This window comes from Camelus bactrianus, chromosome 14, assembly GCF_048773025.1.
Source record: "Camelus bactrianus isolate YW-2024 breed Bactrian camel chromosome 14, ASM4877302v1, whole genome shotgun sequence".
NCBI lineage: Eukaryota > Metazoa > Chordata > Mammalia > Artiodactyla > Camelidae > Camelus > Camelus bactrianus.
The window spans coordinates 61499136-61525331 of record NC_133552.1 but is presented as its reverse complement, the minus strand read 5'-3'; the positions used below and the strand labels follow the sequence as shown (position 1 = coordinate 61525331).

The 26196-nt window shown below is 34.8% G+C and overlaps 1 protein-coding gene across 1 annotated transcript in view; it reads right to left on the bottom strand.

Annotated features, from left to right (window-relative positions):
- Nucleotides 1-26196, bottom strand: part of TM9SF2 (transmembrane 9 superfamily member 2) — a 52462-nt gene that overhangs the window by 4007 nt on the left and 22259 nt on the right. The window contains exons 5-15 of the mRNA XM_010959671.3: nt 23109-23238; nt 20338-20462; nt 19313-19424; nt 18057-18136; nt 17162-17270; nt 13042-13174; nt 10611-10730; nt 8387-8444; nt 6078-6237; nt 4192-4343; nt 2989-3100 (exon numbers count right to left, since the gene is read on the bottom strand). Coding sequence (XP_010957973.2) covers nt 2989-3100; nt 4192-4343; nt 6078-6237; nt 8387-8444; nt 10611-10730; nt 13042-13174; nt 17162-17270; nt 18057-18136; nt 19313-19424; nt 20338-20462; nt 23109-23238 — 1291 coding nt within the window. The remainder of the gene's footprint in view (nt 1-2988; nt 3101-4191; nt 4344-6077; nt 6238-8386; nt 8445-10610; nt 10731-13041; nt 13175-17161; nt 17271-18056; nt 18137-19312; nt 19425-20337; nt 20463-23108; nt 23239-26196) is intronic.

Sequence of the window (26196 nt, the reverse complement as noted above, 5' to 3'; positions counted from 1 at the left end):
CTTTCTCATACAGAACTTTGCCCACTTCCCTCCTCACTAAAGGTGCTGAAAAGTACCCCCTATCTTTGATGAAGCTAAAGACTGGCTGAAAATGTATGGAAAAATCTTAGGCAGTCAATGAATAATCAAGCATTAGGCTATATTTAAAATGTATGCTTCCCAAAAAGAAAAGAAATAAACAGCTTAGTTACATAATTCAAAATTACTACTACTTATCTCATGTTCTAGTCAACTCTATATATTAGGAAGAAGATTATTCTATTAAGACCTGGCTGAAACCCATTTTTAGCTATTACTAACATAATTTAAATAAGGTACATTTTATTTTTTTCTATTTTATTTTATTTATTTAATTTTATTTTGAGTTATAATCAGTTTACAATGTTGTGTCAATTTCCAGTGTAGAGCACAATTTTTCAGTTATACATAAACATACATATATTCATTGTCGTATTTTTCACCATGAGCTGCCACCAGATCTTGTATGTATTTCCCTGTGCTATATAAATAAGGTACATTTTAAAAACAGCTTTTCTTACTTTTACAGAGTGACTTATAGCTTAGTAGGAGATTTTACAAAAGAAAATATTTCACTATCTTGTCTACCCTTTGGAATATGTGAAAAATAAATATATTTTAAAAGCTATTAAGATTAGAAAATCCTAAAGAATCCACACACAAAACTACTATAGCTAATAGATGAATTCAGCAAAGTTGTAGGGTATAAGGTCAATATGAAAATCAGTGTTTTCACACACTGGCAATGAATGATCCAGAATAGGAAGTTTAAAAAATTATTCCATTTATAACAGCATCCAAAAGAGTAAAATGTCTAGGAATAAACTTAACCAAGGAGGTGAAAGACTTGTACACTGAAAACTATAAAACACTGCTAAAAGAAATTAAAGAAGATTTAAATAAACAGAAAGACATCTGTTTTCATGGATTAGACTTAATATTATTAAAATGGCAAAACCCTCCAAAGTGATCTGCAGATTCAATTCAATCCCTATCAAAATTCCAACAGCTTTTTTTTTTTTTTGCAAAAATGGAAAAGCTAATACTCAAATTTATATGAAATTGCAAGGACCCCTGAGGAGCCAAAATAATCTTCAAAAAGAAGAATAAAGTGGGAAAACTTACTCTTCCTAGTTTCAAAATTTACTACAAAGCCATGGTAATCAAAACAGTGTGGCACTGGCAGAACAGCATATATACCACTGGAATAGAAATGAGAATCCAGAGATAAACCCATACATCTATGGCCAATGGATTTTCAACAAGGTTGCAGAGACCATTCAATGAGGAAAGAATAGTCTCTTCAACTAAAAGTGTTGGGAAAACTGGATATGCACATGCAAAAGAATAAAGCTGGACCTCTAACTAATACCACATATAAATATTAATTTAAAATGGATCAATGATCTGAAATTACACACTTAGGAGAAAACATGAAGCTAAATCTTCATGACATTGGATTTAAGCAATGAATTCTTATCTACGGCAACAAAAGAAAAAAATCAGACTTCATCAAAATTAAAACCTTTTGTCCAAAAGACAGCACCAAGGAAGTGAAAAAATAACCTATAGAATGGGAGAAAAGATATGCAAATCATGTATCTGATAAAGGTCTAGTAAGGAGAATATATAAAGAAATCTTATAGTTCAACAAAAAGATAAACAACCCTACTTATAAATGGGCAAAGGAATCAAATGGCTATTTCACCAAACAAGATACACAAGAAGAGATGCTCATCATCATTAGTCACTGGGGAAACAAAAATCAAAACCATTTAACATCTACTAGGATGGCTATAATTTAAAACAACAGAAAATAGCAAGTATTGACAAGGATGTGGAGAAATTGGAGCCCTTGTTCATTGCTGGTAGGAATGTAAAATGGCACAATCACTGTGGAAAACAATTTGATGGTTCTCCAAAAAGTTAAACAAAGAATTACTATATGACTTGGCAATTCCACTCTCACATATATACACAAAAGAACTGAAAACAGGTACTCAAACAAATATTTGTACATGAATGTTTATAGCAGAACTATTCACAACAGCTAGGAGATAGAAACAAAACTGATGTCCATCAATGAACGAATAGATAGACAAACTGGTGTATATCTATGCAATGGAATATTATTCAGCTATAAAAAGGAACGAAGCGCTGACACGTGTTCCAATGTGATGAATCTTAAAATATTCTGCTAAGTGAAGAAAGTCAGGCACAAAAGGCTACACATATCATATAAATCCATTTATATGAAATATCCAGAATAGATAAATCTGTAGCAGATTGATAGTTGTTTGGGTCTGGAGGGGAGAGAGGAATGGGAAGTAACTGCTTGATGGGTATGGGATTTTTTAAAGGGGTGATGATAATATTTTGGAGGAGATGGTGGTTGCACAACACTGTACATGTAGCAAGTGCCACTGAACTGTTCACTTTAAACTGGCTGATTTTATGCTATGTGACTGTAATCTCAAATTTTTAAAAAAGTATCTCAAATTTAACAAAGTTAGATTTTATCTTCTATACAGAAGATAACTATAAAAGAATTATTTAACACAATGTAAATCTTTAAAAGTCAATTCTACCTATCACCGAAGGACCCCATCATTTTGCCATGTTGCCATGAATATAACTCATTACAATGTAATCACTGAAATGTTTTAATAAGATTTTCCACTTAAAATTTTAAAGTTAGTTAAAAACTAAAAAATGAAAATTCAGCATAATATGCTATTCTCAGGAAATTAACATTTTGAAGTTAAGCTCTAAATAAATATACTGAACTGGAATACTACCTTAAATCAATCTTAAAGAAGGTTAAATTTGGTTTAGGAATACAGGTCAATTTTTACCTTAATAGCACATATTTACAGGAATTACTTCAATTAACAGTATTCAAAGTTGCCTTATGCCAAAATTATAAATACTGTCTATGAATTAACATAAGTGAATATTGTTAATACATACCTCTGCACATAAGTGGAAATAGCAAAGAAGTATAGTTGCCTCAGAACAGGTAATAACTAAGATGATAAATACCAGGAACAAGAAACCAAACATGTAATACATCTGGTGTGACCTATAATCAAACATGTCAAGGTAAGCTATAAATATTTTCTCTTTTGACACAGCAAATGACACATTTTCACATTTTTCTTAAACTGAAAATGTCTGCTTCCCCCCCCCAATGAATCAAAGACAAATTCTCATAGGTTTAGAGAGTGACGGGGTGGGGGTGGAGCAAGGGGAGTAGGGGTACATCAATGTCATTGGACTTTGTCTTCCTATTCAGGTAGAACCTGAAACTCTTCATTCAAATGTGCTTAGTCTGCCTGTCTACTAGTGAGTCCGACAAATTTGATTAAAAAATTAGCAGAAAGGCAGAGCCAAATTAAGAAAAGATTACATCTGGTACATATTGTTTCTTCTCATATATAATAAAATCGTTTGAATTTGGAAAATATGCTAATAATCAGGAAGGAAACATAGGTTCTAATCACTACAAGGCTCAAATTTAGTTCTGACTTTATGCTACCTGGAACCTCGGTACTTTCTGTAACATATGTCAGTGTGATTAAATAAATATAATATACCGCAGTGTATAGACCCTAACAGAGTGGCTCAAAATTACCACTAGGAGTTTCTCTGTGCGAACAAGAAATCAAAGAATGAAGGGATCTTGGGATAAGAAATGACTTTGAAGGTCATCAAGCTCAACCCTTCCTCCAATGCTTGCTTGGATTTCCACTATCAAGAGCTCAGAGCATCTTTTTTGAAGCAGTACAGATTACTTATTTAAAAACATAGCTTTGGAGAGACTTGGGTTTATTTTTTGTCACACGGTAGCTGTGTGACACAGGCAAATTACTTAAAATCCAACACTTCATTTTTCACCTCTGTAAAATGGGGTAATACCCACCTCATAGAGGTCTGAGAATCAGGTGAGAATTAAGTAAGAGTAAGAAATAATAAGCCCTTGATTAATAGTAACTTATCACAATTATTCTTTCCCACATGGAAAAGATAAAATAACCTTTCGTCTCTTAAGATTTCTGATTATTGGAAAACAGCTTACATTTATAAGATATAAATAGTAATCCATATAAACAAAAAGAGAAAGCCAGTACATGGAATGGTAATGGGAATAAGAGGACGTAGTCCTCAGCTTACCAAATACTATTCAGAATGAAGAAAAGCTGTATAAAGATGCATCCGAAGGGCAAAATCCCTCCCATGATAATACCAGGCAACGGCTTTGTGTAGAAGGACTGTTCAGGAATCTGACGTGGAATCTGATTGGTTCGAACTGGGTGTTCAATGGCCTTCATTAAAAAACGAAAGAAAGGATTCATAACTACGTACCTATTTTAAAAATTCTTCTCTGTACTAGATTAGTTGCCAGCTTTCTCTCAGCTTCCATGCTGACAATAACGGCAATAAAAATCTACTTAAGTCATCAAAGTGAGATTTGTAATTAGAAGCAACAAACCAGATACCATCAGGTATAATATTCAGTCTGTCTACAGGAATGAGCTACCACTGTGTCCCGCAGTGATCCGATGACTAATGGCGCTAGACAAAGTGAGAAACACACAGGAGGTAATATAGTGCTCAGAAAATAGTAGTTGATAAAAAGGAAGAATTAGGTTTTTTCTTTTAATTATATACTTACTGTAAGAAATCAGGTGGTTCTGAAATTGTCAGTGTATTTTTTTTTGGAGATGGACGTCATCTTTATTAAAATTGCTCAATTTTACTAAGACTTTAGAACACAAAGAAGATAATGAATGGCTATATGAAGGCTGATGACCATAAGTTATTGGTGATGTTCTCAATTATTCTCAATTTCATAACACATGAACATGGTAGTATAAAAACAACTGGAACCTAAAGTACCTAAACACCATTATATGAAGGGAAAAAAAGAGTACATATGTAGCAATTCATCTTCTTGCAAAAAAAGTTCAAAAATATACTTCTATAGTTTTTGTAATGATATATCAAAATTTGAAACATGGTATTCTGAGATTTTACTTCTGTGGACTAGATTATTTTACATGTGTATATATATATATGTGTGTGTACACAGGCAGAGAATCATATTGATCTTCAATTTTTATATTTTTAGAGTTTTAAGTCCTTATCTAACCTTTGTAATCAAAAAAATTTCAAACCATGTCAGTGTACTATTATGCTATATAGATTTTTAACCATAAATTAAATAAAATGGCAAAGAACTGAAAACCCTTTCAGTGGCCTGCCATGGTAGGCGCACTGGAGACCATGAAGCCTTCTGAGTTTTTTCCAGGGTACTGCAGGTCCCCTCACAAACTGTACCAGAACACATAATTTCTTTTAACCTTGTGGACTGGATATTTTCAGAGAAGAGCAAAGATAGAGAAGTGGAGTGACAGAAGGACAATGGAGAATAAATTCCCATTTTCCTCTTAGCCTGAAGGCAGAAGGCGGCAGCAGAGGTGGAGACAGACAGATGAGAGGGAGGGAAGGCGCCTTAATTATAATCTTTCTTAAAATCAAGTATTAGCAGGAAAGCATATGAAATTTATTCTAAAGCTATGTTTTAAAAAAATTGTTACTCTCACTGTACAGTCACTTTTCTTACAGCTTCACTTCCTAACCCATACTCTGTTTTATCCTGGTTACTCAGTTTAAGTAATATAGACTAGGAACTCTTTTACTCATAAGAAAAAAAAATGTACTTTGTAGGTTAAAAAAAAGTAGTATTTTATTTTTAATGTAAAAAACTCAAAGTTTTCATTAGTTTAAATTATCATTTAATTTCCTATTAATCTATTTTGATTCCCATTTACTTAGAAAACTTTGAAATCTAAGTTTGTATCCATAACCTCTCTCTACCAGTCTTCTGAGTACTATTTTAAGAATGACTACAATGAAACTAAGAAGTCATCAATTTTCTGTGAAATCCAGATCCCAAAGGCACAGCTTATATCTTTTAGACACATATCTTTTAAGGTGGCATATGCTAACTACCACAGTTGAAATTCATTTAAATAAGTTAACACCCCAAAACTCACATTCTTCTTAAAACCAAAGTATGCACCAATAAATGTCAGAGGTACAGATATGCAGAACCAGAGAGCCAATATGGCAACCAACGTCCCAAAAGGAATGGCTGCTGAAGATCCTTCTCCCCAGAGAATCAGATTCATTATAAAGAAGTCAGCAAACACAATCCTGAAAGACACAATAGGCTTTTGGGTAAAACCTGAGGAAGAAGTAAAATAACACAGTAGCAATCATACGTAGTTAATATCACAATTTCTGTGTTATGCACAAGGGAAGTGGAACTGCTGAGTCATAGGGTATGTGAATTAAAAACCTTAGTAGAAACGGCCAAATTGCTCTTCAGATTGGTTTTGCCTGACTTAAAACTCCTACCACCAGCTTATGAAATTTACCTTTTCACATATTTTCCTCATGCTTAGGATTGTCAAATGTGTTGTTTTAATTTGCATTTCCTCTTGACAACTGCAGCTGAGCATCCTGTGTTTGCTGGCTTTTTAGGTTTTACCTTCGGTGACTTGCTGGTTACATCCACTTCTCATTTTTCATTTGGGTTGCAGGATTTTTGCAAAATCACATATGTGAGCTATTTATATACTCCAGCAACTAATTGTTAAATATTTTTCTTTTAGTTTATGGCTTTTTATGAACTCAAATATCCAAATGTGTGTACTTAGTTCCTTTCAGTCTTTTTCCTATGAGTACATTTTTAAAAACATGGCTGTAATAATACTATAATCACTTCTAGAGACCCCACAGTTTTAATGTTATCAGAGTCATCACTAAAATATTATATTTTCTATTGGTGATATTCATGATCTTTAAATGTCTCTAGTGCTTCATCACTGAATGACATTGGTTTTGAATTAGAGAAAGATTTTTATTAATATAAGGAAGCATTTCTCTCTGCATTAAATTCTTTTCAAATCTGGAAACAATCAAATGCCATTGTGTCTACTACAATAATTATATGCAGGTGCTCATTTATAAAAAATTATATGCAGGTGGTTATTTATTTATTTATAAAAATGGTATGAGCCGATTTCACATTACCAAATGATCCTTTTTGTCCTAGGAGGACACCAATACCCTTTGCCCTGGGGAACTGGGTTCTTGGCTCTTCTCTCTCTCTCTCTACTTACCCCACCATCCCACTGGTGAGCACCTATTTTTAAGGGTGGGATGAAGGTGATAAATCAGGTTTGATCAGAGATGTAAAAGAACTAGCACAGGAAAATTTCTATAAAGCCAAAAAAGGAAGGAGTTTCAAGGAGAGGGTATCCCAACATTAGACAATCTAAAGAGGTAAAGACAGAGAAAATGGTTTCCAGATTTGAAAATGGGAACATCATTGGTAACCTTAGAGAGAAGTTCACAAAAGTAATGGGGGAAAAAGAGTATTTGTAGGAATGAGATGAAACACTTGAACAGAACACAGAGAAAGGGAGAAATGGAGTATGTCACAGAGTAGTGGGGGATGTTTGAAAGGCAAGATTCCTAAGGAAATCATGGCTGACAGGCTTGGTAAGGAGGGACACTTCTTGAATTGACAGTAGAGGGAAAGAAGACAATGGATATCGCTTGAGAAAAGCATAAAACTTTGAATACAACATGAATGGCTGAGAGGCCTATGAATCTTCAATGGAGGTGAAAAATCTGAGACTATTTATCCTAATTATGTATAAAAATCCCAGCTATTGTCATTCTTTCATTTCTAGCCTGCAAATGGAACAGTCTTGGCTTCTGGATTTAACACTTGGCTGTCTTTATTGCTGTTCATTGTTCAGAGGCCAGTTCTTGCCCACCAGAAATCTGTGAGCTGGGGTTAAACTGGGTTCTAGTTCCGAGACCAGACACACATCAGATACTTAATATCAGAAGCTATCTTCCAAAGAGTCACGGTTGTTTTGTTTTTGTAATGTAGTGGCTGCTTTTTTTCTTTTTGGTACATGTTACTCTACTTACTGGAATACTCTAAAAAATCTGAAAATGTATGCTTGCCTCAACTATCTTTAGGTGAGGATTCTTCTCTGTGATTAGGTCAAAAGCTTTCTATGCAGCCTTACATGACAACATGCCAGACTAAGAAACAGGCTTTTAAGGAAAGGAATATAAAAAATTATCGTGTCTAAAAGTACTTCTTCCAGATGAGGCATGCAGTAGTCATTCTGCAAATGTTTATTAAATATTCAGCTTTTTAAAATTAAATTCATTTTTTTGGGTACAGGGTTTAGAGACAGAAAAGATTACACTTACGGAATAGAAAATTTGGGAACTAAATAGGACTGTTAAGAAAGCTATTAATGAAAAATTCACTTACCCAGGACAAAGAAATGATGTTAATAAAACGTTTGTTTTCCACTTCTCACCTCCAAAGGCTGTAGAAGAAAACAGAAGTGGCATAACATAGACTTTTCTTCAAAGCAAACTAAATATCCAAACTCAAAGTCTGATATTGGACAAACTGACAGCACTGGGTGCCAACTCCTAAATACAACACTAGCAAATGTCCTAATATTCCCTAATCAAATGATCCAACTCAGACATGCACACCACAGGACTGCCTTGGATAAGTCCTGCTCTAGAGATTTTTGCTTCAGCATAAAATAAATCTAGTATCAAAGGAAAGTTACCCAGACCAGTTCTTCTTTTCTAATCTTTTTTTTTTTTAACTTCAAAACAAAATAAACCCTTAAATTCTAACCCAGTTTCAATTAATGTGCCTAGGTGGGAAAAGGGCACACTGGAGATTCTCGTTTATCTTGAGGTCAATTTCAGAATTTGTTATAAAACTAGAAATCCTCATGCCTGACATGCACACATTTAAATGTTCATAGTAAGTCTGAATCTCCAGGAGGCCTCCAGCATTACAGTTTCTGGTGGGGCGTCGGTGGGGCTGGGGCGCTTAGTGTGTAGGACCAGGTGACTAAGAAGAATAGAAGAGTTACTGGCGGCCGCTTGACAAAACAAATTTATTTAAGAATTTTTTACTCTCTTTTGCCTCTCTCTAATTTTCCTTCGCACTTTAAAAAACAATTAAAAACTTAAGTGCATAGAGTAAAAAACAGAAGTACTTTTCTGCTCCAGTTTAAAAGTTGGAGATAAAACTGGCTGAGATCTGAAAGCAGCTTTGATTTTTAAAAAAAGTTTTAACATAATTTATAAGCAAGTTTAAGTACCACTTGCCATAAAAGAAAACACTAAATTATTTATATATGATTTGAATCCACGGAATTATTGATAAACAGACTATTGTAAAATTATGACTTTGGGTTTAATACAATTTCAATCAAAATCCAAATAATATTTTTTGAAACATTAAAAATGATTCTATGAAATAAATAAAGCATTTATGACTAGGACCACGTGATGGTACTTCTCAAAATGTTCTGCCTGATTAATATGCCACTTAATCCGCAGCTAGGAGATCTGAAGGATGGAGAGGAGATACAGTGAGAGAGGTACATTTGCTGGGGTGGGAGGATGGATCAGAACTCAGCAGAGGAAACAGCATGTGGGAAGGTCCTCAGGCAGGTGTGAAGGTACATAGCTTCACTGAGGAACTGAAAGAAAGCCAAAGCCAGTGTAGCAGAAAGAGTGAGAAGGGGAAGCATGGTCAGGCAGGTGGGGTTGAACCGTATTTCGTATGTGTTAGAATATATATGACCACCCTAATCCTATGTCCTTTAGTAAAGAAAGAAAAAAAGAACTTTTGACAAAATTCACAGAAATTAAACACTCAAACACACACACATGCATAAAGAACTTCACATACTCTGTATCTCTGGCAAAGTCTAACTAATATTTCTATTTGGGGTTGAGTCTAGCCAACCACACCCTAAAGCCCCCTACGTAACTGTACTATGTTTTAGCTCAAACCCTATTCCTATCAGAAGACCTTGGGAAACCTAGCCCTGTGTCATCATCCCCTTGGCATTTTAAATCAGATTACCTATGGTACTGTCTCAACTGGACTACAGGATTCCTAAGCAGGGCAAACTTTGGCATTCACTGACCCTGGCAAAGCTGCTTTCGAAGTCACCTAGCATATTCCATCCTTTCTGTGGCCCTGATGCTTTTTTTCACGGAACATTATTTTACTTTTGGAAGAGAATGCAATTAATCATGCTACAAAAGTAAAATAGTCAGAAATATTTTATAATATTAAATTGATATAAATACAACCTCTCTTACATAAGGTATTCGTGTACACACTACTTGTTTTAGTGAATAAATCAGTGATATTAATTCGTATACTTTCTTCCTTTATTAGTCTGTTTTTTTATTAGTATGTGTGTTTAGTCAAAACTTAAGGAGAGAGGGGACGATGGATAAGCAGCCTCTGTATTTGCTTATCCCACTGCTGAAGCATGTGTGAACATGCAATCCTAGGGGTCGTCATCCACTTCACAAGCACCTTTAATGAGGACGCACACCTATAATGCATATTGTTTAAAGAGCACCAACTATGGGACACAAAGGCTTAGACACCTGACGCAGATCAGATTCCGGATCTGACACCCAGCAGGGTGGCTTTCACTTACACTTATAGAATCTGGCGGCGACATAGCCTGCAGGAGTGCCCAGCAGCACCCATAAGACGACAGCACAAGTCATCAGTGCTCCTCTGTTGGCAGGTGACAGAAAGCCCAGGCAAGCGAAAACTGAAAAGCAAGTAATTTAAAGTTACAAATTTTATTACTGTTTCCTTTGACATGAAGTGATAGAAGACCCTTCTCATTTTTAACAGTAAACTAAATACAACTTCATGAAAATACACAATTTTACCAGCAGCCACACTGAGTCTTAGTAATATTCAAGGCCCTGCGTCCACAGGATCCCACATAAGACATGCTCCAATTTGGAACTTTCTTGTCAGGAGCCACAAGACCTCACCTTTCCTGTTACTGGGGAGACTGACTCGATGCTCGTGTGCTTTCAGCTCTTCCGAGATTTAAGTACAGTTTTAAAAAATTAACATCAATTAAAATTTTCCCATTATAAAATATTCTCACTTTCTATTCCTTTTAAAAACAATACTGAGTCCTCTGGGGTACAAAAAAAAATCTTACAACATTCAAACATAAGAGACAAGACAGAATCTAATCAAACAACAAAATAGGGCAAAAAAGATTTCATAGAACCACTAGCTTTCTGAACACACGTTACTGAAGGATTTGGTCAATGACTTGAGAAAATTCTGGCTCCTACCCCTTATTCAGCTAGTTAGTTTTATTTGTTCTTCCCTATATAACCCTCCCAACTAACAAGAAGAAAAATGCTATATTTATAACAATTTCTAGCTTTAAACTAGAAGTCAGAAGTTATGACTTTCTCAGAAAGAAATCCAAGAACAGATGCAAATGACTTTCTAATCCCAGGAGCACCAAGTTTCCAGTGTTTCCTCCTGGGTGTACATAACCAAGCACCCTTATACACCTGTGCACACCTTCTGATTAGCACCGACTGAAGAGCCAGAGGAGAAACTCATGATCATAGGAAACTGATCAGGGTAACTTTAGAAGATTAATCAGAATTTCAGCTAAGATGTGCCCTCTACCCCACTGCTTCCCAGGCCTGAGAAATTGACTGTTCTTAAGTTTTTCCTTTCATATTCAAGCATTTAAAGAAAATAATCCCTATCATTTTCTAACCTAGGTTCTCTGAAACCTTCCTTCCTTCCAAGTTCACTTGCTGCTGATCCCAATAAAGTGGCAGAAGGCAGCTTTCAGTAAAATTTAAAGCAGAACTTCACCCTCAAGCATCCATTCTGCTCTACTCCTCCTTGGCTCTCTGGGTATGCAATCATCTGTGTCCAAACCTCTTTCATGATACTTTCTTCCAACCTACCCTCTTCAGTATAATATACTTACAAATTCTAACCTATAACAGCAGCATCTCCTTATCTAAGTTGTTAGTTGATAAATACATTCTAGTTAGTCTTCAAACTGAGCCTGAGGGTGTAAACCAGGAATCTCCAAACTTCCTCAGGTACCAGTCATCTGGAATTGATCATTCTCTTTCCAAACATTTACCTGGTTACTTGCATCATAAAAACTTGGAACAATTTTACTAACAGAAAATGATTATAGCATTATGTATTTAATATGCAGTCAAACATAAGAACAACTGCTGCTAAAAAAAAATTACTGAAAGATCAGTGGTTTCTGAATTCCTCCAGTAACATTCATGGGTTACTGTTGATTAGTAGCAGGCAACAAAAAAGGAAACAGGGGAAATAAATGTAAACTTTAGAAAATTCTTTTCATAAACATTTTCTTCTCTTATAAATAGGAAAACTAGAAGACCATGGAATTAACATATCTCCACAGAGTAGTCTCAAGAGTTACACCTGCAGCTGATCAATGCCTCTAAGGGAGTTCTATTTAAAAGGAAAAGAAAAGAAATTAAAAAATTGTCTTAATTGAAAAAAACTTAAGTAACAAAATTTCTGAAGATTTTCAGGTGGCACAAGGAAGAGATTTTTTTGTGTAGGAAGATCTTCCCTGAACATTGCGAGAGAAATAGGTCTTGCTTCCTAAATCCTGCCACGATAGAAAGGTCTACAAAAAGCTTCCTGCCTCATCCCCTTCTCCTTTCAGTCTCAGTGGAACCCAAGAATGTCTTGGAATACTAATCATATGTTCCTGGTTGGGCAGAATAGTCAACCTGAATGACCCCGCTTCCAGGCTGCCCAGACTCAGATCCAGCTGGTCTTTAAGGTTCTAGTCATCTGTAGTTCCAGGGCTACCATGACAAAGGCCTGCTCTCTATGCAGCTGAAAGGGAGACATGAAGAGTCAACTTCTGGCACAGCCAACCCTGCCCCAGGTCACTTATAGCCAAAGCACACAGATTCTGAGAACCAAAAGAACTCTTGGAAATAATCTAGCTTAGCTACAACTTAGGAAAACTGAATTTCAAATAATATTTAGAAAAAGTATTTTCTATTTTAAAATTTTCACTTAATACTTACACAGAGTCACAAAAGTCATAATCAAAATCTGTGTCCCTGATCCTAGAAAGACGGATAGCAGCATCCCTTTTCTTGGAGGACGGAATATATCACCATGAACTAACTTCCAGCCGAATTCTTCCTGGGCATCCTCCTAAAAAGGGAATTAAATCGTTTAATTGTCATGTGGTATCACCAAGAAAACTAGACAGCTTGTTCACTGTTGAATATGCAGATAGAGAATTTTTTTTAATTATAAATATTAATATTTATTTGTTTTGAAGTACAAAGCTTGACTCATGGACCTAATATAGCTTTCTTGAATTGTTTTTAAAGGAATGTTATATGTTAAGGTATATAAATATAGTTACTGAGAAACTTTAAAAAGAAATACAAAGACAACGTGATACTCACCTATTCTACTCTAAGTCAAGCTTCATAATCCAATCTGATGACAATTTTTAATCATATTCTATCCTTTTTAACCTACAATTACTAATCTCCAAAATAAGCAAATGGTATTAGGTCTCACAGCTACTCTGCTTATACAGTAGGCTTGGCTGTAAAAATATTAGTAAGCTTGTGTCACCAGCCCAAACTGCTCCCCTGACCTCCAGATAGACAGATATATATACATACACACACACACATATATACAATACACCTGCCTGATCAACAGCTCCACTCAGCTGTTTAAATGGACACCTTAAACAGAATTATCCGTAACATGGACTGATTCTCTCTCGTGCCCCTACTTGCTCCACCTGCAGTCTCCCCAAGTAGATAAAAACTCTATCCTTCCTGTTGCTCAGTTCCCAAAACCCTGAAGTCATCTTTGATGCCTCCTCCTCCCACCCCCACACTTCACATACAATCCTTCAACAATTCCTATAGCTCTAGCTTCAAAATATATCCACAGGATCCACCAGCAGCCCCTGGTTCAAGCCATTACCTCTCACTTGTCTATCACAGTATTCACTAAACTGGTCTCTATTTCTGCCCTCATGTCCATTCAGCTGATTCTCAATACAGAACCAAAAAGATGCTTTTAATTAATCAGGTGGTTCAGACCAGAAGCACGGGGTCATTCACTGACTTTTCTCCCTCTTCCACACTCTCCACAGTCAACTGGTCAATCAGTATTTTATCCCAACTCCTGAACACCCTCTGTATCAATCTGTCCACCTCCCTATTTCTTCCCTGCTACCATCCCCTGTCTCGGGGAACTCTGTAACAGCCTTTTAACTGGTCTCTGTGCCTCTAATCCTGCCTGGCTCCAAAGGATTCTCCACATAATGTTCAAAGTGATTTTCCTACAGCGTGAATCTGGCCATGTCACTGCTGTTGAATACCCTTCAAGACCTTCTCAATGACCTTCAGACTGCACAGCTTAGAAGGCCTTCAAAATTTGGCCCCTGATATATTTTCAGCCTCCTCTCTTAACATTTCCTTCAGCATACATCTTTATCTCTCCCCCAAATCCCCAAATTTCTATCTTTGCAAGCAGGTAGACAAGATTTAAAACAAACTTCCCATGTGTTCTTCTAGTATTTTATACTTTCACATTTTCATTTAGATCATTAATCATTTCAATATAAGGAATAAGGTTGGAATCTACCTTATTTTTTTTCCAAATGGCCACCCACTTTGTCCAATACTATTCATCAAATCTGTTTTTTCCCTTGTTCATACACTTTGTTAACTTCCAAATTTAGACTCATTATTATTATACACAGAAAATGTTTACTTGGAATTTCTTTGTTCACCAATTCTAAATCTCCCCTTAGAATTGTTTTTTATTTATTTTACTTTCTACTAATTTATTTCTATAGAAATTCCTTCAGGTCTGATAGATCAATTCACTGCTAAAGTATTTCTACAAAAATTCCTTCAGGTCTGTTTGTGGTGAACTGTTTTTGTTAATATGAAAAAGGTTTTTCACCTTCATTCTTGAAAGATAGTGTCTCTGGCTACATAATTCTATGTAAATGGTTTATTTCTCTCACCACCAATTTAAAGATACTACTTTTTGAGCTTCTACCGCCAATTTAATTGTTTTTCCTTTGTGGATGCTCAGTCTTTTTTCCCTCTGGCTGATTCCAAGATCTTCTCCTTTCTCTGGTGTTCTGTGGTTTTTCCCAGTTGATCTAGGTGTGGATTTCATTTTATTTATTCCACTTGGGATATAATGTGTGTCCTTTATCTATGGATTCTTATCTTTTATCTGTGCTTGAAAATCCTAGTTGTTTTTCAGATATCTTATACTCTGTAACTAATAGTCCTAATATCTGAAATCTTTGGGACCAGGACTAAATTTGTAGTTCATTGTAAAATTTTGTAAATTTCTGATTAATATACCATTTTTTACTGACCGTAAATGGGGTGAATTCTGCTAACCCAAATTTGGGAAACTTTGCTTCAAAGGATTTCTACTTGATTCTGCAGAGAATCAGAAGGCATTTACCAACCTAGAATGATTTTTCCCCCCTTCAGAATTCCCCTTAAGAATTCCCCCTCCAGGCTTAATATAGGAGAGACTGAGGTTCACCACTGACTCAAAGTTTAACCTCCCACTTGGTTAAAGACCTGATATAAGAACTGACCCAAAGAAGAACTGCCTCTTGTGCTTGCATTGCTTCCTACTCTGGCCTCAGCTCACTTTTAGGGGGATGGGGTTGGAGTTGGGGGAGTCCCTGAATACCCTTTTTACCTATCATAAACCCAGCAATGCATCAAGCCTGGTTCATCAAGGACTAATTTATTTATTCATTCATTCAGCAAGTATTTGTCGAATACCAACTACATGCTTGGCACTGTTTAAAACACCAGAGATACCACAGTGAGTATAACAGAAAAATTCCTCTTCTCATAAGCACATGTTCTCACTGGAAAGGGGCACAATAAATAAAATAAGTAAAATAAATAGTATATTAGATGGTGACAAGTGCTATAGAGAAAAATTAGGAAGTATGGATGTGGGGTGTGGGATGGGGTGGGGAGGATGTAATTTTAATGGGATGGTGAGGAAGGTCTCACTGGGAAGACCATATCTCAGTAAAGACCAGAAGGTCATGAGGGAGCCATCTGAAGGACAAAAGACTGCAGGAAAAGAAGAAAGCAAGTGTGAAGGCTGGGAGTAGGAACCTGCTCGATGTGTCAGCATGGCTGGAGCAGAGCTCGAAGTGCCACCGCAGAGCCTTACTGGCCACTGTAAAGACTCTGGCTTTCACTGAGTATTATGGAACTCACTGAGGGGCTGTGACCGGGAGTGAAATGACCTGACGCGTCTGAACAGATCTCTTGAATGCTATGGTGAGACTGGCAGGAGGAAAAGAACGGGAGCAAGATTGGAAATAAGGCTGCCCTGCCCCGACTCCCAAGGCACCTGTGTACAAATTAAGAAAAAAATTCCATTAATTCAGCAATGATTCGGAATCGCCAATTATGAAGAGTATTATGAAAAGAAACTGTAGGGTATAATTGCTAAAAAGTTTCTAAACATTAATATGTTCTTTTTTCTAATTTGAACAGGACAGAAAGATTGGGGGGGGAATGCTAAGAAGCTGGGGAAGAGAAAACAATGAAAATCTCAGTTTTAAGTATTCATTACAAGTCACTGATTCTTGGGGAAATTCTGTTAAAGAACTGCTATAAAATGAAAAAGTATAAAGTATATAACATTATGCAACTTAAAATGAGAATAAATGAAGTTGAGACATTAAATTACCTTGAATACACCAGAAGGCTGAAAGAAATTCAGTTAAAATTAATTTGAAAAAATTAAACATAGACACAAATAAAAATTGCTTTGGAGTTTCCATTCATCTTTGCTGCTTCACAAACTGAGTGTATGCTGGAAACAGAGACTGAGAGAGTTGATGGCACATACGTGAAAAGAGCAGACAGAGCTGGAGCTGTGCACCTGCACCCATTCCACAGATGAGGCTGTGAACAGTTCAGCTCTGAAAGGTGGGGTCACTAAATTTCTCCAGAATACCAATTCTTAAGGATCATTTTCTTATATGAAAATGTGAATTCAGGGTAACTTTTGAGAAGAATGTTTTAAAATTTAAATTTTTTCCAAAGAAAAAATAAAGACTACCCTTGGTAGACCAAAGAATAGTTCAGATGTTTCACTCACCGTAGAATCCATCTGATTGTATCTGGCAATATCTTTGTGCAGCGTCCGTAGCATAATCATAGCCACCATTCCAGACAAGAAGAGGACAATGACCAGGGAATTCATGATGCTATAGAAATAAGTATGTCAGGATTAATCTGCAGTAGCTTAACCTTCAGAACAGCATAAGTCTTTTTTAAAAACTGTTTATTGAATAACATTGAAACATTAACCAAATTAAAAAATCTGACCTGAAATGCAACAAATTCAATGAACTGTGTTCTGCTATGTGGCTTTATAGAGGATACATAACTTTATATACTCATAATTTTGTGATCTGTTGAGAACTAGAATTCTCTCTGTCCATGGTCAACATTATTAAACAACCACTGTGCCTGAATCAGGGCAACATAAGCTGCCAAGGATCAACAATGGACTGGCCTGTGCCTTCAAGAAATCTACTGAAAAACAAAGTTACTTAGGAGTTAAATGAGTGTCAAAAAGATTAGTCAGCAAAGTAGGAAAAGGAGAGTGATAGCACCATGAACAGCTTTCTAAATAAAAGCCTTGGGTCATGATTTGAAGAGAGAGTAAGAATAATAAACATCGTAAATGCCACAGCAGCTTCCATGCCAGGTAAGGAGCTCAAATGCTCTGTTTCATTACCTCCTTGAAGCTTCAGAACAGTCCCATGAGACAAGTTATTTCTGGATAAAGAAATGGACTCTGAGAAACTGGGTGTACAGCCTGACTCACAACCAGTGCCTGAAAGCCAGGACTGAACCCAAGTCTATCCAATTTAAGAGCTCAGCCTTTTGAATACCTGGAGAAAACTAGAGAGTGAATGAAATATTCAAAGGGACAGAGAAGAGAGTAAGAACAGAGCATAAAGGAGATTAACTCTATATACTCTTACCTAAACCACTGAATGTGGGTATGAGGCATAGATTCCAGGATGTAGTCCCATCTAGATGCCCACCTGATATGTTTATCTTCCTAGAGGGATTAAAAAAAACTCTTTAAAGAAGAATTTGCTAACAAAGTGTACTAAGAGTCCAGAACTTCCATTCACAGCTTAACGTTCTAGTCAGTCAAGAAATGCAATTCCTTGGGGGTAGGGGATAGCTTAGTGGTAGAGCATGTGCTTAGCATGCATGAGGTCCTGGGTTCGATCCCTAGTGTCTCCATTAAAAATAAGTAAATAAACTTAATCACCCCCCCAAAAGAAATGTAATTTCTCATTATAACTTGGGTTAGTCATGGGATTCATGGAGCTAGATTTACTCAAGTCTCAGGAAAATCAAGATGAACCTAAACAGTAAATAAAAATAGTAACAGTCCTTTAAAGCACACAGTTACTTGTATTTTTAAAGGTCTTTTCCTTTAAATGTTAAATTAGCAAAGGCTCATTCTAAATGTCAATATTTAGAGTTGTATTTAATTTTTTCAGAAAATCAAATGGAATAGTTTATTCTTTATTCTCTTTGATGCTACCTGTTTATACCTATGAGACACACCTAACCAGACCAGAGTCATAACCTAGGTACCCTGAGCATCTTGCAGGCGTCACCCACACTGAGCTCTTAATATCTAGAAAGAAATATGTACTATTTACTGTGCTAGGCTTGCAAAATTACACACTATATGGGGATAGTAAATGTTACAACTACACTGAATTGCCAAGATAGTTTATTAAAAATAGAGGTGGAATATTGCCCAAGATTCTCATAAAATGAACTTTTACTTTCCTCCTTAGAAAACTCTCCCTTGAATTCCCTAAGAACCTATACAGATCATCTACCATCAGGAAATTCTCCATTTAAGCTTATATTCAAATTCTGATTTTAAAAGTGGTGTTTTTTTCCCAAATTCCTGTTGTACATCTTTGACATTTTCATACCCTATGCCTATTTTCTATCTTCTGTCTTGTTTGTATCTCTTATGGCTTAACACTTAATGAGGCTCAGTTCTCTAATTCCCTAAACTTATTTAAATGAAGACTTAGTTTTGAGTATGATCATGTTGTCTGGTACACTGATAAACTATTCCAAAAATCAGCTCATTAAAAGCTTATCTATTTGACAAGTTTAATCATTAACATGTTTAATTAGTTTAAGTAATATGAATTTAAAATCAGTTTCTGAGTTATACTAAAGATAAAAACACACTCACCTGGAAGCTAACAGAGTAAGTATAGGCAATTTTGATCTCCCCAGAAGCCTTGTTACTTATATCCATGGGGGGTCCAGAGCAGTCTGGTTTATCTATATGGGTATGTTTGAAGCTGTGGGAAGAAACATTTTGGTAAGATGCTGATACATTAGTTTTTCAAAATGGGGTAAAGTAAAGGTTAGAGATTTTGTACATATTTCACAATGCTGCTAACAGTCAAAAGTGATTCATGTCCCAATGAATAGTACAAATATTTACTTCATATAAATAAAGGGCTTAGTTATAAGTATGTGTACAAAATTTTTAAACAAAATTAGAAACAAACTTGAAAATATTACTTGAAGAGTATTAAATAATCTTCAAAGAAATCAAAACAAAACAAACACTGAGGCAGTTTAAATTAGCCACCGTCTTATTATGGCATGCATTTCTTTACCACTAGAGGCAAGAGAAAATGGCTAAAGCAATTGAGGGGTGAGAAAGTCATGGAAAAAAAATAATCAAAAAAGGATCTCACAAATCACTGATAGGTACTTCACACTAAAAAAGCTGACACTTTGAAGAGATGCCTTTTCAAGAAACGACTTGTCACATACTGGAATTTAACACTGCATGGAGACTTTTGAAACAACACACTAATCAGCTCATTTGGGCCTCTGATGAGAGGTCAAGTTGCAAATATCTGAGGCAATGCTTTTTCACTATAAAAGGGGACACTGTCCTAACCACTCATGTTCTCCACTCCAAGCTGACATGAAAAAGCTGTCAAAAACTGACTGAAAAACAAAACAAAAAGTCACCTTAGTCTGATTCCTTATTGTGACAGGAAAATTGTATGGTTTCTCTGGACAACCCATAACTCAATAACAAGTCATACTAAAGGGAGTTTTAGTAAAATCAATTAAAATATCTAATTATATGCCAGAATACTAATTAAGGAAAAACTTAATTTGGCCCCAAATATTTATTCTTTGGGTCTAAGTTTCACTTGCTGTTACATTTATTTTTATCTATTGTATAGTTACCTTTTTGGTTCAAGTTTAGCAGCCACTAATCTTGCTCCCATGGACCCGGTTTCAACAACATGATAGTATATTTTGATGTCAACATGGTTGAAGATGTAAAATGTATCTCTTTCATGGAATTCTGACTGTGGAATAGAACTTAAAGTTAAATGGTAGAAAACTGGCTATAAAAGAGTCAAAACATAAAACTTTAAGCCACAACAAGTAGGAAAATTTGAACTTGGACAGAATTTTAATCCTTTCCCATAAAAATGTGTAAGTTTAGAGCTTAAATTCTTTTTTTTTTTTAAATTGAAGTATAGTTGATTTACAACATTGTTAGTTTCTGGTGTACAGCAAAGTGATTCAGTTATACAAATATATACATACAGTCTCTTTCATATTCTTTTTTGTTATAGGTTATTACAAGATACTGAATATAGTTTCCTGTGCTATACAGCAGGACCTTATTGTTTATATGTTTTGTAAATAGTAGTTTGTATCTGCAAATCCCAAACTCCTAATATATCCCTTTCCCCCACCACCCACCTTTCCCCTTTGGTAACCATAAGTTTGTTTTCTATGTCTGTGAGTCTGTTTCTGTTTTATAAATAAGCTCATCTGTATCATTTTTTAGATTCCATGTATAAGTGATAGCATATATTTGTTCTTCTGTATGACTGACTTTATTTAGTATGATAATCTCTAGGTTCATCCATGTTGCTGCAAAGGCACTGTTTCATTCTTTTTTTATGGCTGAGTAGTATTCCATCGTGTGTGTGTGTGTGTGTGTGTGTGTGTGTGTGTGTACACACCCCACAACTTCTTTATCCATTCATCTGCTGTTGCACATTTAGGTTGCTTCCATGTCTTGGCTATTGGAAACAGTGCTGCTAAGAACAGTGAGGTGCACATATCTTTCTGAATTAAGTTTTCATCTTTTCCAGATATATGTGCTGGAGTAGCACTGCTGGATCATATGGTAACTCAATGTTTAGTTTTTTAAGGAAACTTTATACTGTTTTCCATAGTGGCTGCACCAAGTTACATTCTGACTAACAATGTAGGTGGATTCCCTTTTCTCCACACTCTCTCCAGCATTATTTGTAGATTTTTTGATGATGGCTGTTCTGACCAGTGTGAGATGATACCTCACTGTAGTTTTGATTTGCATTTCTCTAATAATTAGTTTTTTATGCTGAGTACCTTTTCATGTGCCTATTGGCCATTTGTATGTCTTCTTTGGAGAAACGTCTGTTGAGGTCTTCTGCCTATTTTTTGACTGGGTTGTTTGTTTTTTTGTTATTCAGCTATATGAGCTGTTTGTGTATTTTGGAAATTAATCCCTTGTTGGTTGCATCATTTGCAAATATCTTCTCCTAGTCCATAAGTTGTCTTTTTGTTTTGTCTAGGGTTTCCTTTGTTGTGCAAAAACTAAGTTTGATTAAGTCCCATTTGTTTATTTTTGCTTTTATTTCTATTGCCTTGGGAGACTGACTTAAGAAAACACAGCTACAATTTATGTCAGAGAATTGTTTTGCCTATGTTCTCTTCTAGGAGTTTTATGGTATCATACCCTACATTTAAGTCTTTAAGCCATTTTGAGTTTGTGTATGGTGTGAGAGAGTGTTCTAACTTCACTGATTTATATGTGGCTGTCCAGCTTTCCCAACACCACTTGCCGAAGAGACTGTCTTTTCTCCATTGTATACTCTTGCCTCCTTTGTCGAAGATTAATTGACTGTAGGCATGTGGGTTTATTTCTGGGCTCTATTCTGTTCCATTGATTCATATGCCTGTTTCTGTGCCAAAACCATGCTGTTTTGATGACTGTAGCTTTGCAGTACTGCCTGAAGTCTGGGAGGGTTTTGTCACCATAAGCTTAAACTCTTTATAAGCCAAAACTAACTGGTAGAGTTACAAATTCTACTTCTTCAATGTTTTAATTCTTCCATAAAACTGTAAAAGTACCTGAGAACACATCTAGTATTGTCTAGCTTTTCCTTTATGATAAAAGTAACACATTTAAAAATATTACATGTTATGAGCATGCTAAATGCTATACACTTGAATACTTTTTTTCCATGGAAGTTTAAAACTTTAGAATAAACCAATAACCTAAATTATTCAAGAGTCAGTGGTCAACTCTCAGAAAAGTATTAACCAATATAGCCAGTTTCATGATTGAGTTCATGCTAACTTCTACCATTCATTAAGAGATTAAATCAGGTTGACCTAATTATACAAAATGTAATATATATACCAATAATTTAAATTACTTTCTAAACGAATATCTTCACTTTATTTTGTTTAATTATAAAAGAATGGCCTCAAAGATTGATACCTTTTGGAAAAGGTATAACGCCAAACTTTTGCAATACAATAATTTATGAACTAATTTTGAAATTCACAATACACTTTTCATGGACTTACAATGAGGTCTTTTTGGCAGTCCACTATGAACATTTTTTTAGTATGTTAAGATTTATGAATCTAACTTTTAAATAGAGTCAGAACATACAAGTCCTAGCCCAAAGCATAGTGTTTAGCATAAAAGAGATACTGCCAGTAAATGTTGAATTCATTCTCAATTATTTTAGCTCTAGACTTATAAATTGTTAATCTGGCTTAAGTTTAAAGATCTAAGTAGTTGTCCTTCAGAATATCTGAATAGTATGCATTCAATGAATTAACAATTTTTGTCCACATTTATTTGTCCAGATTTAGACTGACTCCTTCTACCAAAAAGCTGTATTTTTAAAAGTAGCAGAGTTAGTTTATCACGAACTTACATTAATAACACAAGCATCTTTTGCATGGCCTTTATCTGTAATGTAACAGCCAATAGGAAATCCAGGATTACAAAATCTCTGACCATCTTCAACATCGTAACACCATGTTACAGGCATATTATCCACAATCCTACACACAGAAATAAAAGTAAAGTTAGAAATCACCAAACACAGCTAAGAATTACTCTGCAAATCTGTGTCATCACTTTGTAAAATTTAAATGCCTCAAAATGTCAAACCTATTATCAAAGAATTTTGATAAAATGTGGTTACTTCATAAGTAATAGTATTATGTCAACACCTGCCACCCTGTTGTGAGGAAAAAAAACTTTATAGCTTCTTTGAAAGAGAGTTTTATAAATTAATTTATTGCAATTGTTAATTTAACAATATCATTATCTAGATACCTAAGCACAATTTACCAGTGGAACACTTAAAAGCACCAAATAGGTGTGAAGCAATATATTTAGTTACTTGGGAACAGTTCATGGAAGAGCATAAAAACAAATGCCTTTTATTACTCAGGTAATGCAATAAAAAGGAGACGAATATAACTTCAAGATATGGGACAGTATTCAACTTAAGGGACAGGTGAAGAAGTGAAAATTATAGTATCATCTATTAAAACTGTAAATTCAACCTATGTCTAAAAGAAATGCTGTTACAAAGTCACAGAAAGAAATCTTTCAAGTTCTATAATGAAAAGAAACTTTTTTTTTTAAAAGATAAAAGTAAAGAATAAAGTTCTGTAGTGCTGTATAACTACATTAAAATCTGAGCATGGGGTCCCTTATGCCCAGAACACACCACAGGATACAAAAAAAAAAAAATCACTAAAAATATACTAGCTGTATTACAGTCATAAGACAACACTCCAGGGTATGTTTTATTTGTTAATTAATGTATGCCTTAGGAAGTAAAATTATGATTCTATATTCACCCAAGGCATACATTAACGACCTAATAAAACATGTCTCGTCACACTTAAATGCTATTTAATAGTACCCAATGTACTAAATTTTAGAATCACCAACACTTACATTGTTTATTATTATAACCAACAGGCTAGTAGTTCACAAGAAGACTATAAAATATTAGAAGCATGAAAACCGTGCTATACAATATAAATAATGTGGATTTTCTGGAGACATCAAGAATCAGTTAATTGCTTTTCTAGATAGACAATGACGTTCAATCAATGAACATAAACTAGCAATTAATTATAATATCTTTATGCTATCATAGAGAAAGTACTACATAAAATTATAGTGTTAGTTATAAAATGAGAAATTAAGGGGTAATTTAGGTTTTTTTTAAGGTGAACACCCAAAATTTATCATTTATATAATGCCTTAACATAATAACCTTTTCCTGGTGAGTAACATCGAAAAAAAAAAAAAATACTAACCCTTGGAAATAAAAGTAAAAAAAATTAAAGAATGTAATTTTCAATTACTGTCTTGCTAAGCTGGGGAGGAACAGTTATTGGAATTCAAAATACCAAAAACATTAAAAATCCTATTTTCAATCTGATACAGTGAAAAAAATGTTAAGAAGAGGACTCAAAGGTTAAAGGTCAAATGACTGGCCCCAATTTTTTTTTTCAACATTAAGGACTCCCAATTATTTCCCTCTACCTCCATGGGCGCCATCTGAAACACTTCTATCAATCAAGCTTCATTTATTAATAACTCATTTTCTCAATAAATTAATTTCTAGAGTCTCTGATCAGAATGGAATAACCCATGTTGCTCCAATACACTCAAAAAATTGTAGCCAAAAGAAAAGAAACTTGGCATTTAGTTTATTTTATGTACTTTTAACATAAGTTAATTTTTAATATCCATTAGGATTTTGAATTTTTGAAAACAGCACATCATTCCCCTATGCTAGCGTAGTGGGATCCAGGATTGGAACTCACTAGACTAAAATATCTTCAAAGACCCCTTTCTGTCCAAAAAGCTAGAGTCCAGTGGTTCTGTGATACTCAAAAAACTTGAGTACTTTGATAACTAGATAGATAAATTTTACTTTTATAAATAAAATGTCACAAAGACTTGGAAACTTAGGCAAACAGTATAATCACAAACCATGCAGAGTATAGGGAATTCAAGTGTCTCGTCCTGGTATCAAAACATTAGTCAGTCTCAAGGATCAAGAAGTAGCTTAGGTTATTGACAGAGTAAGCCAAGATCATCCTCAAATTACATTCTGAAGTCCCAAATAAGAATTAAAAGTATTCAACAATTTAGATATGCAAATTAACTACAGCTAATTAACTGACTTCTCTATAAGGAGAATAATGAGTTGGTATACTAATAATCAGTTTTTTTAATCATTCAAAAGGTAGTATAGTTAAAATGTTAAGGGGAGAAAAATTACACTTCATTTATGCCACGGAATGCTATCTAATTACGAAAAGAATGAGGTAGATGTGGATCTACAGATGTGCTTTACATGGAAAAGTGCCCCTATTTTCTTAAACAAAATGATCAATTTGCAGAATAATGTGTACAATATTTCAGTTGTTATTTTAAAAGGTACTCTTTTATATACCTGCATATGCATGGAAAATTGAGAAATATACCTGAGAAATAATAGTGCTACCTTTGGGGACCAATATTAAAGAAGCTAAGGGTAGTAGAAAACTCTTATTTTATTTAGTATTTTCCTTCACTGCTTTTTTTTTTTCCACAGTTGTGTAATTCGTAATTTAGAAAACAATGAAGTTCTCTCCAAAATGTCTTATCACAAAGGTTAATAAGATGTGCTACATTCACAATAAAATTCCGTAACAGAATACTATTATTTTTTAAAGATCTTTCAGATTTCTAAAGATTTATGCTATTTTATCTCTGTCAACTCTGCTATCTATACTTAAAATCAAGTTTCACAGTAAAAATTTCTGAAGTAAGTCATGGACAGAAATATACTCAACTAGTGGTTCACATAAATTCTTCAACAGGAATCAACATTTTCCAAATGTGTAATAAACTGATTTAAGGACTAAAGCCCATTGCTTAGAATTACAAGATTGTATATCTGTAGATATGGCTTAGATTTTTTGTTAATGGATTCAGACTTGAGA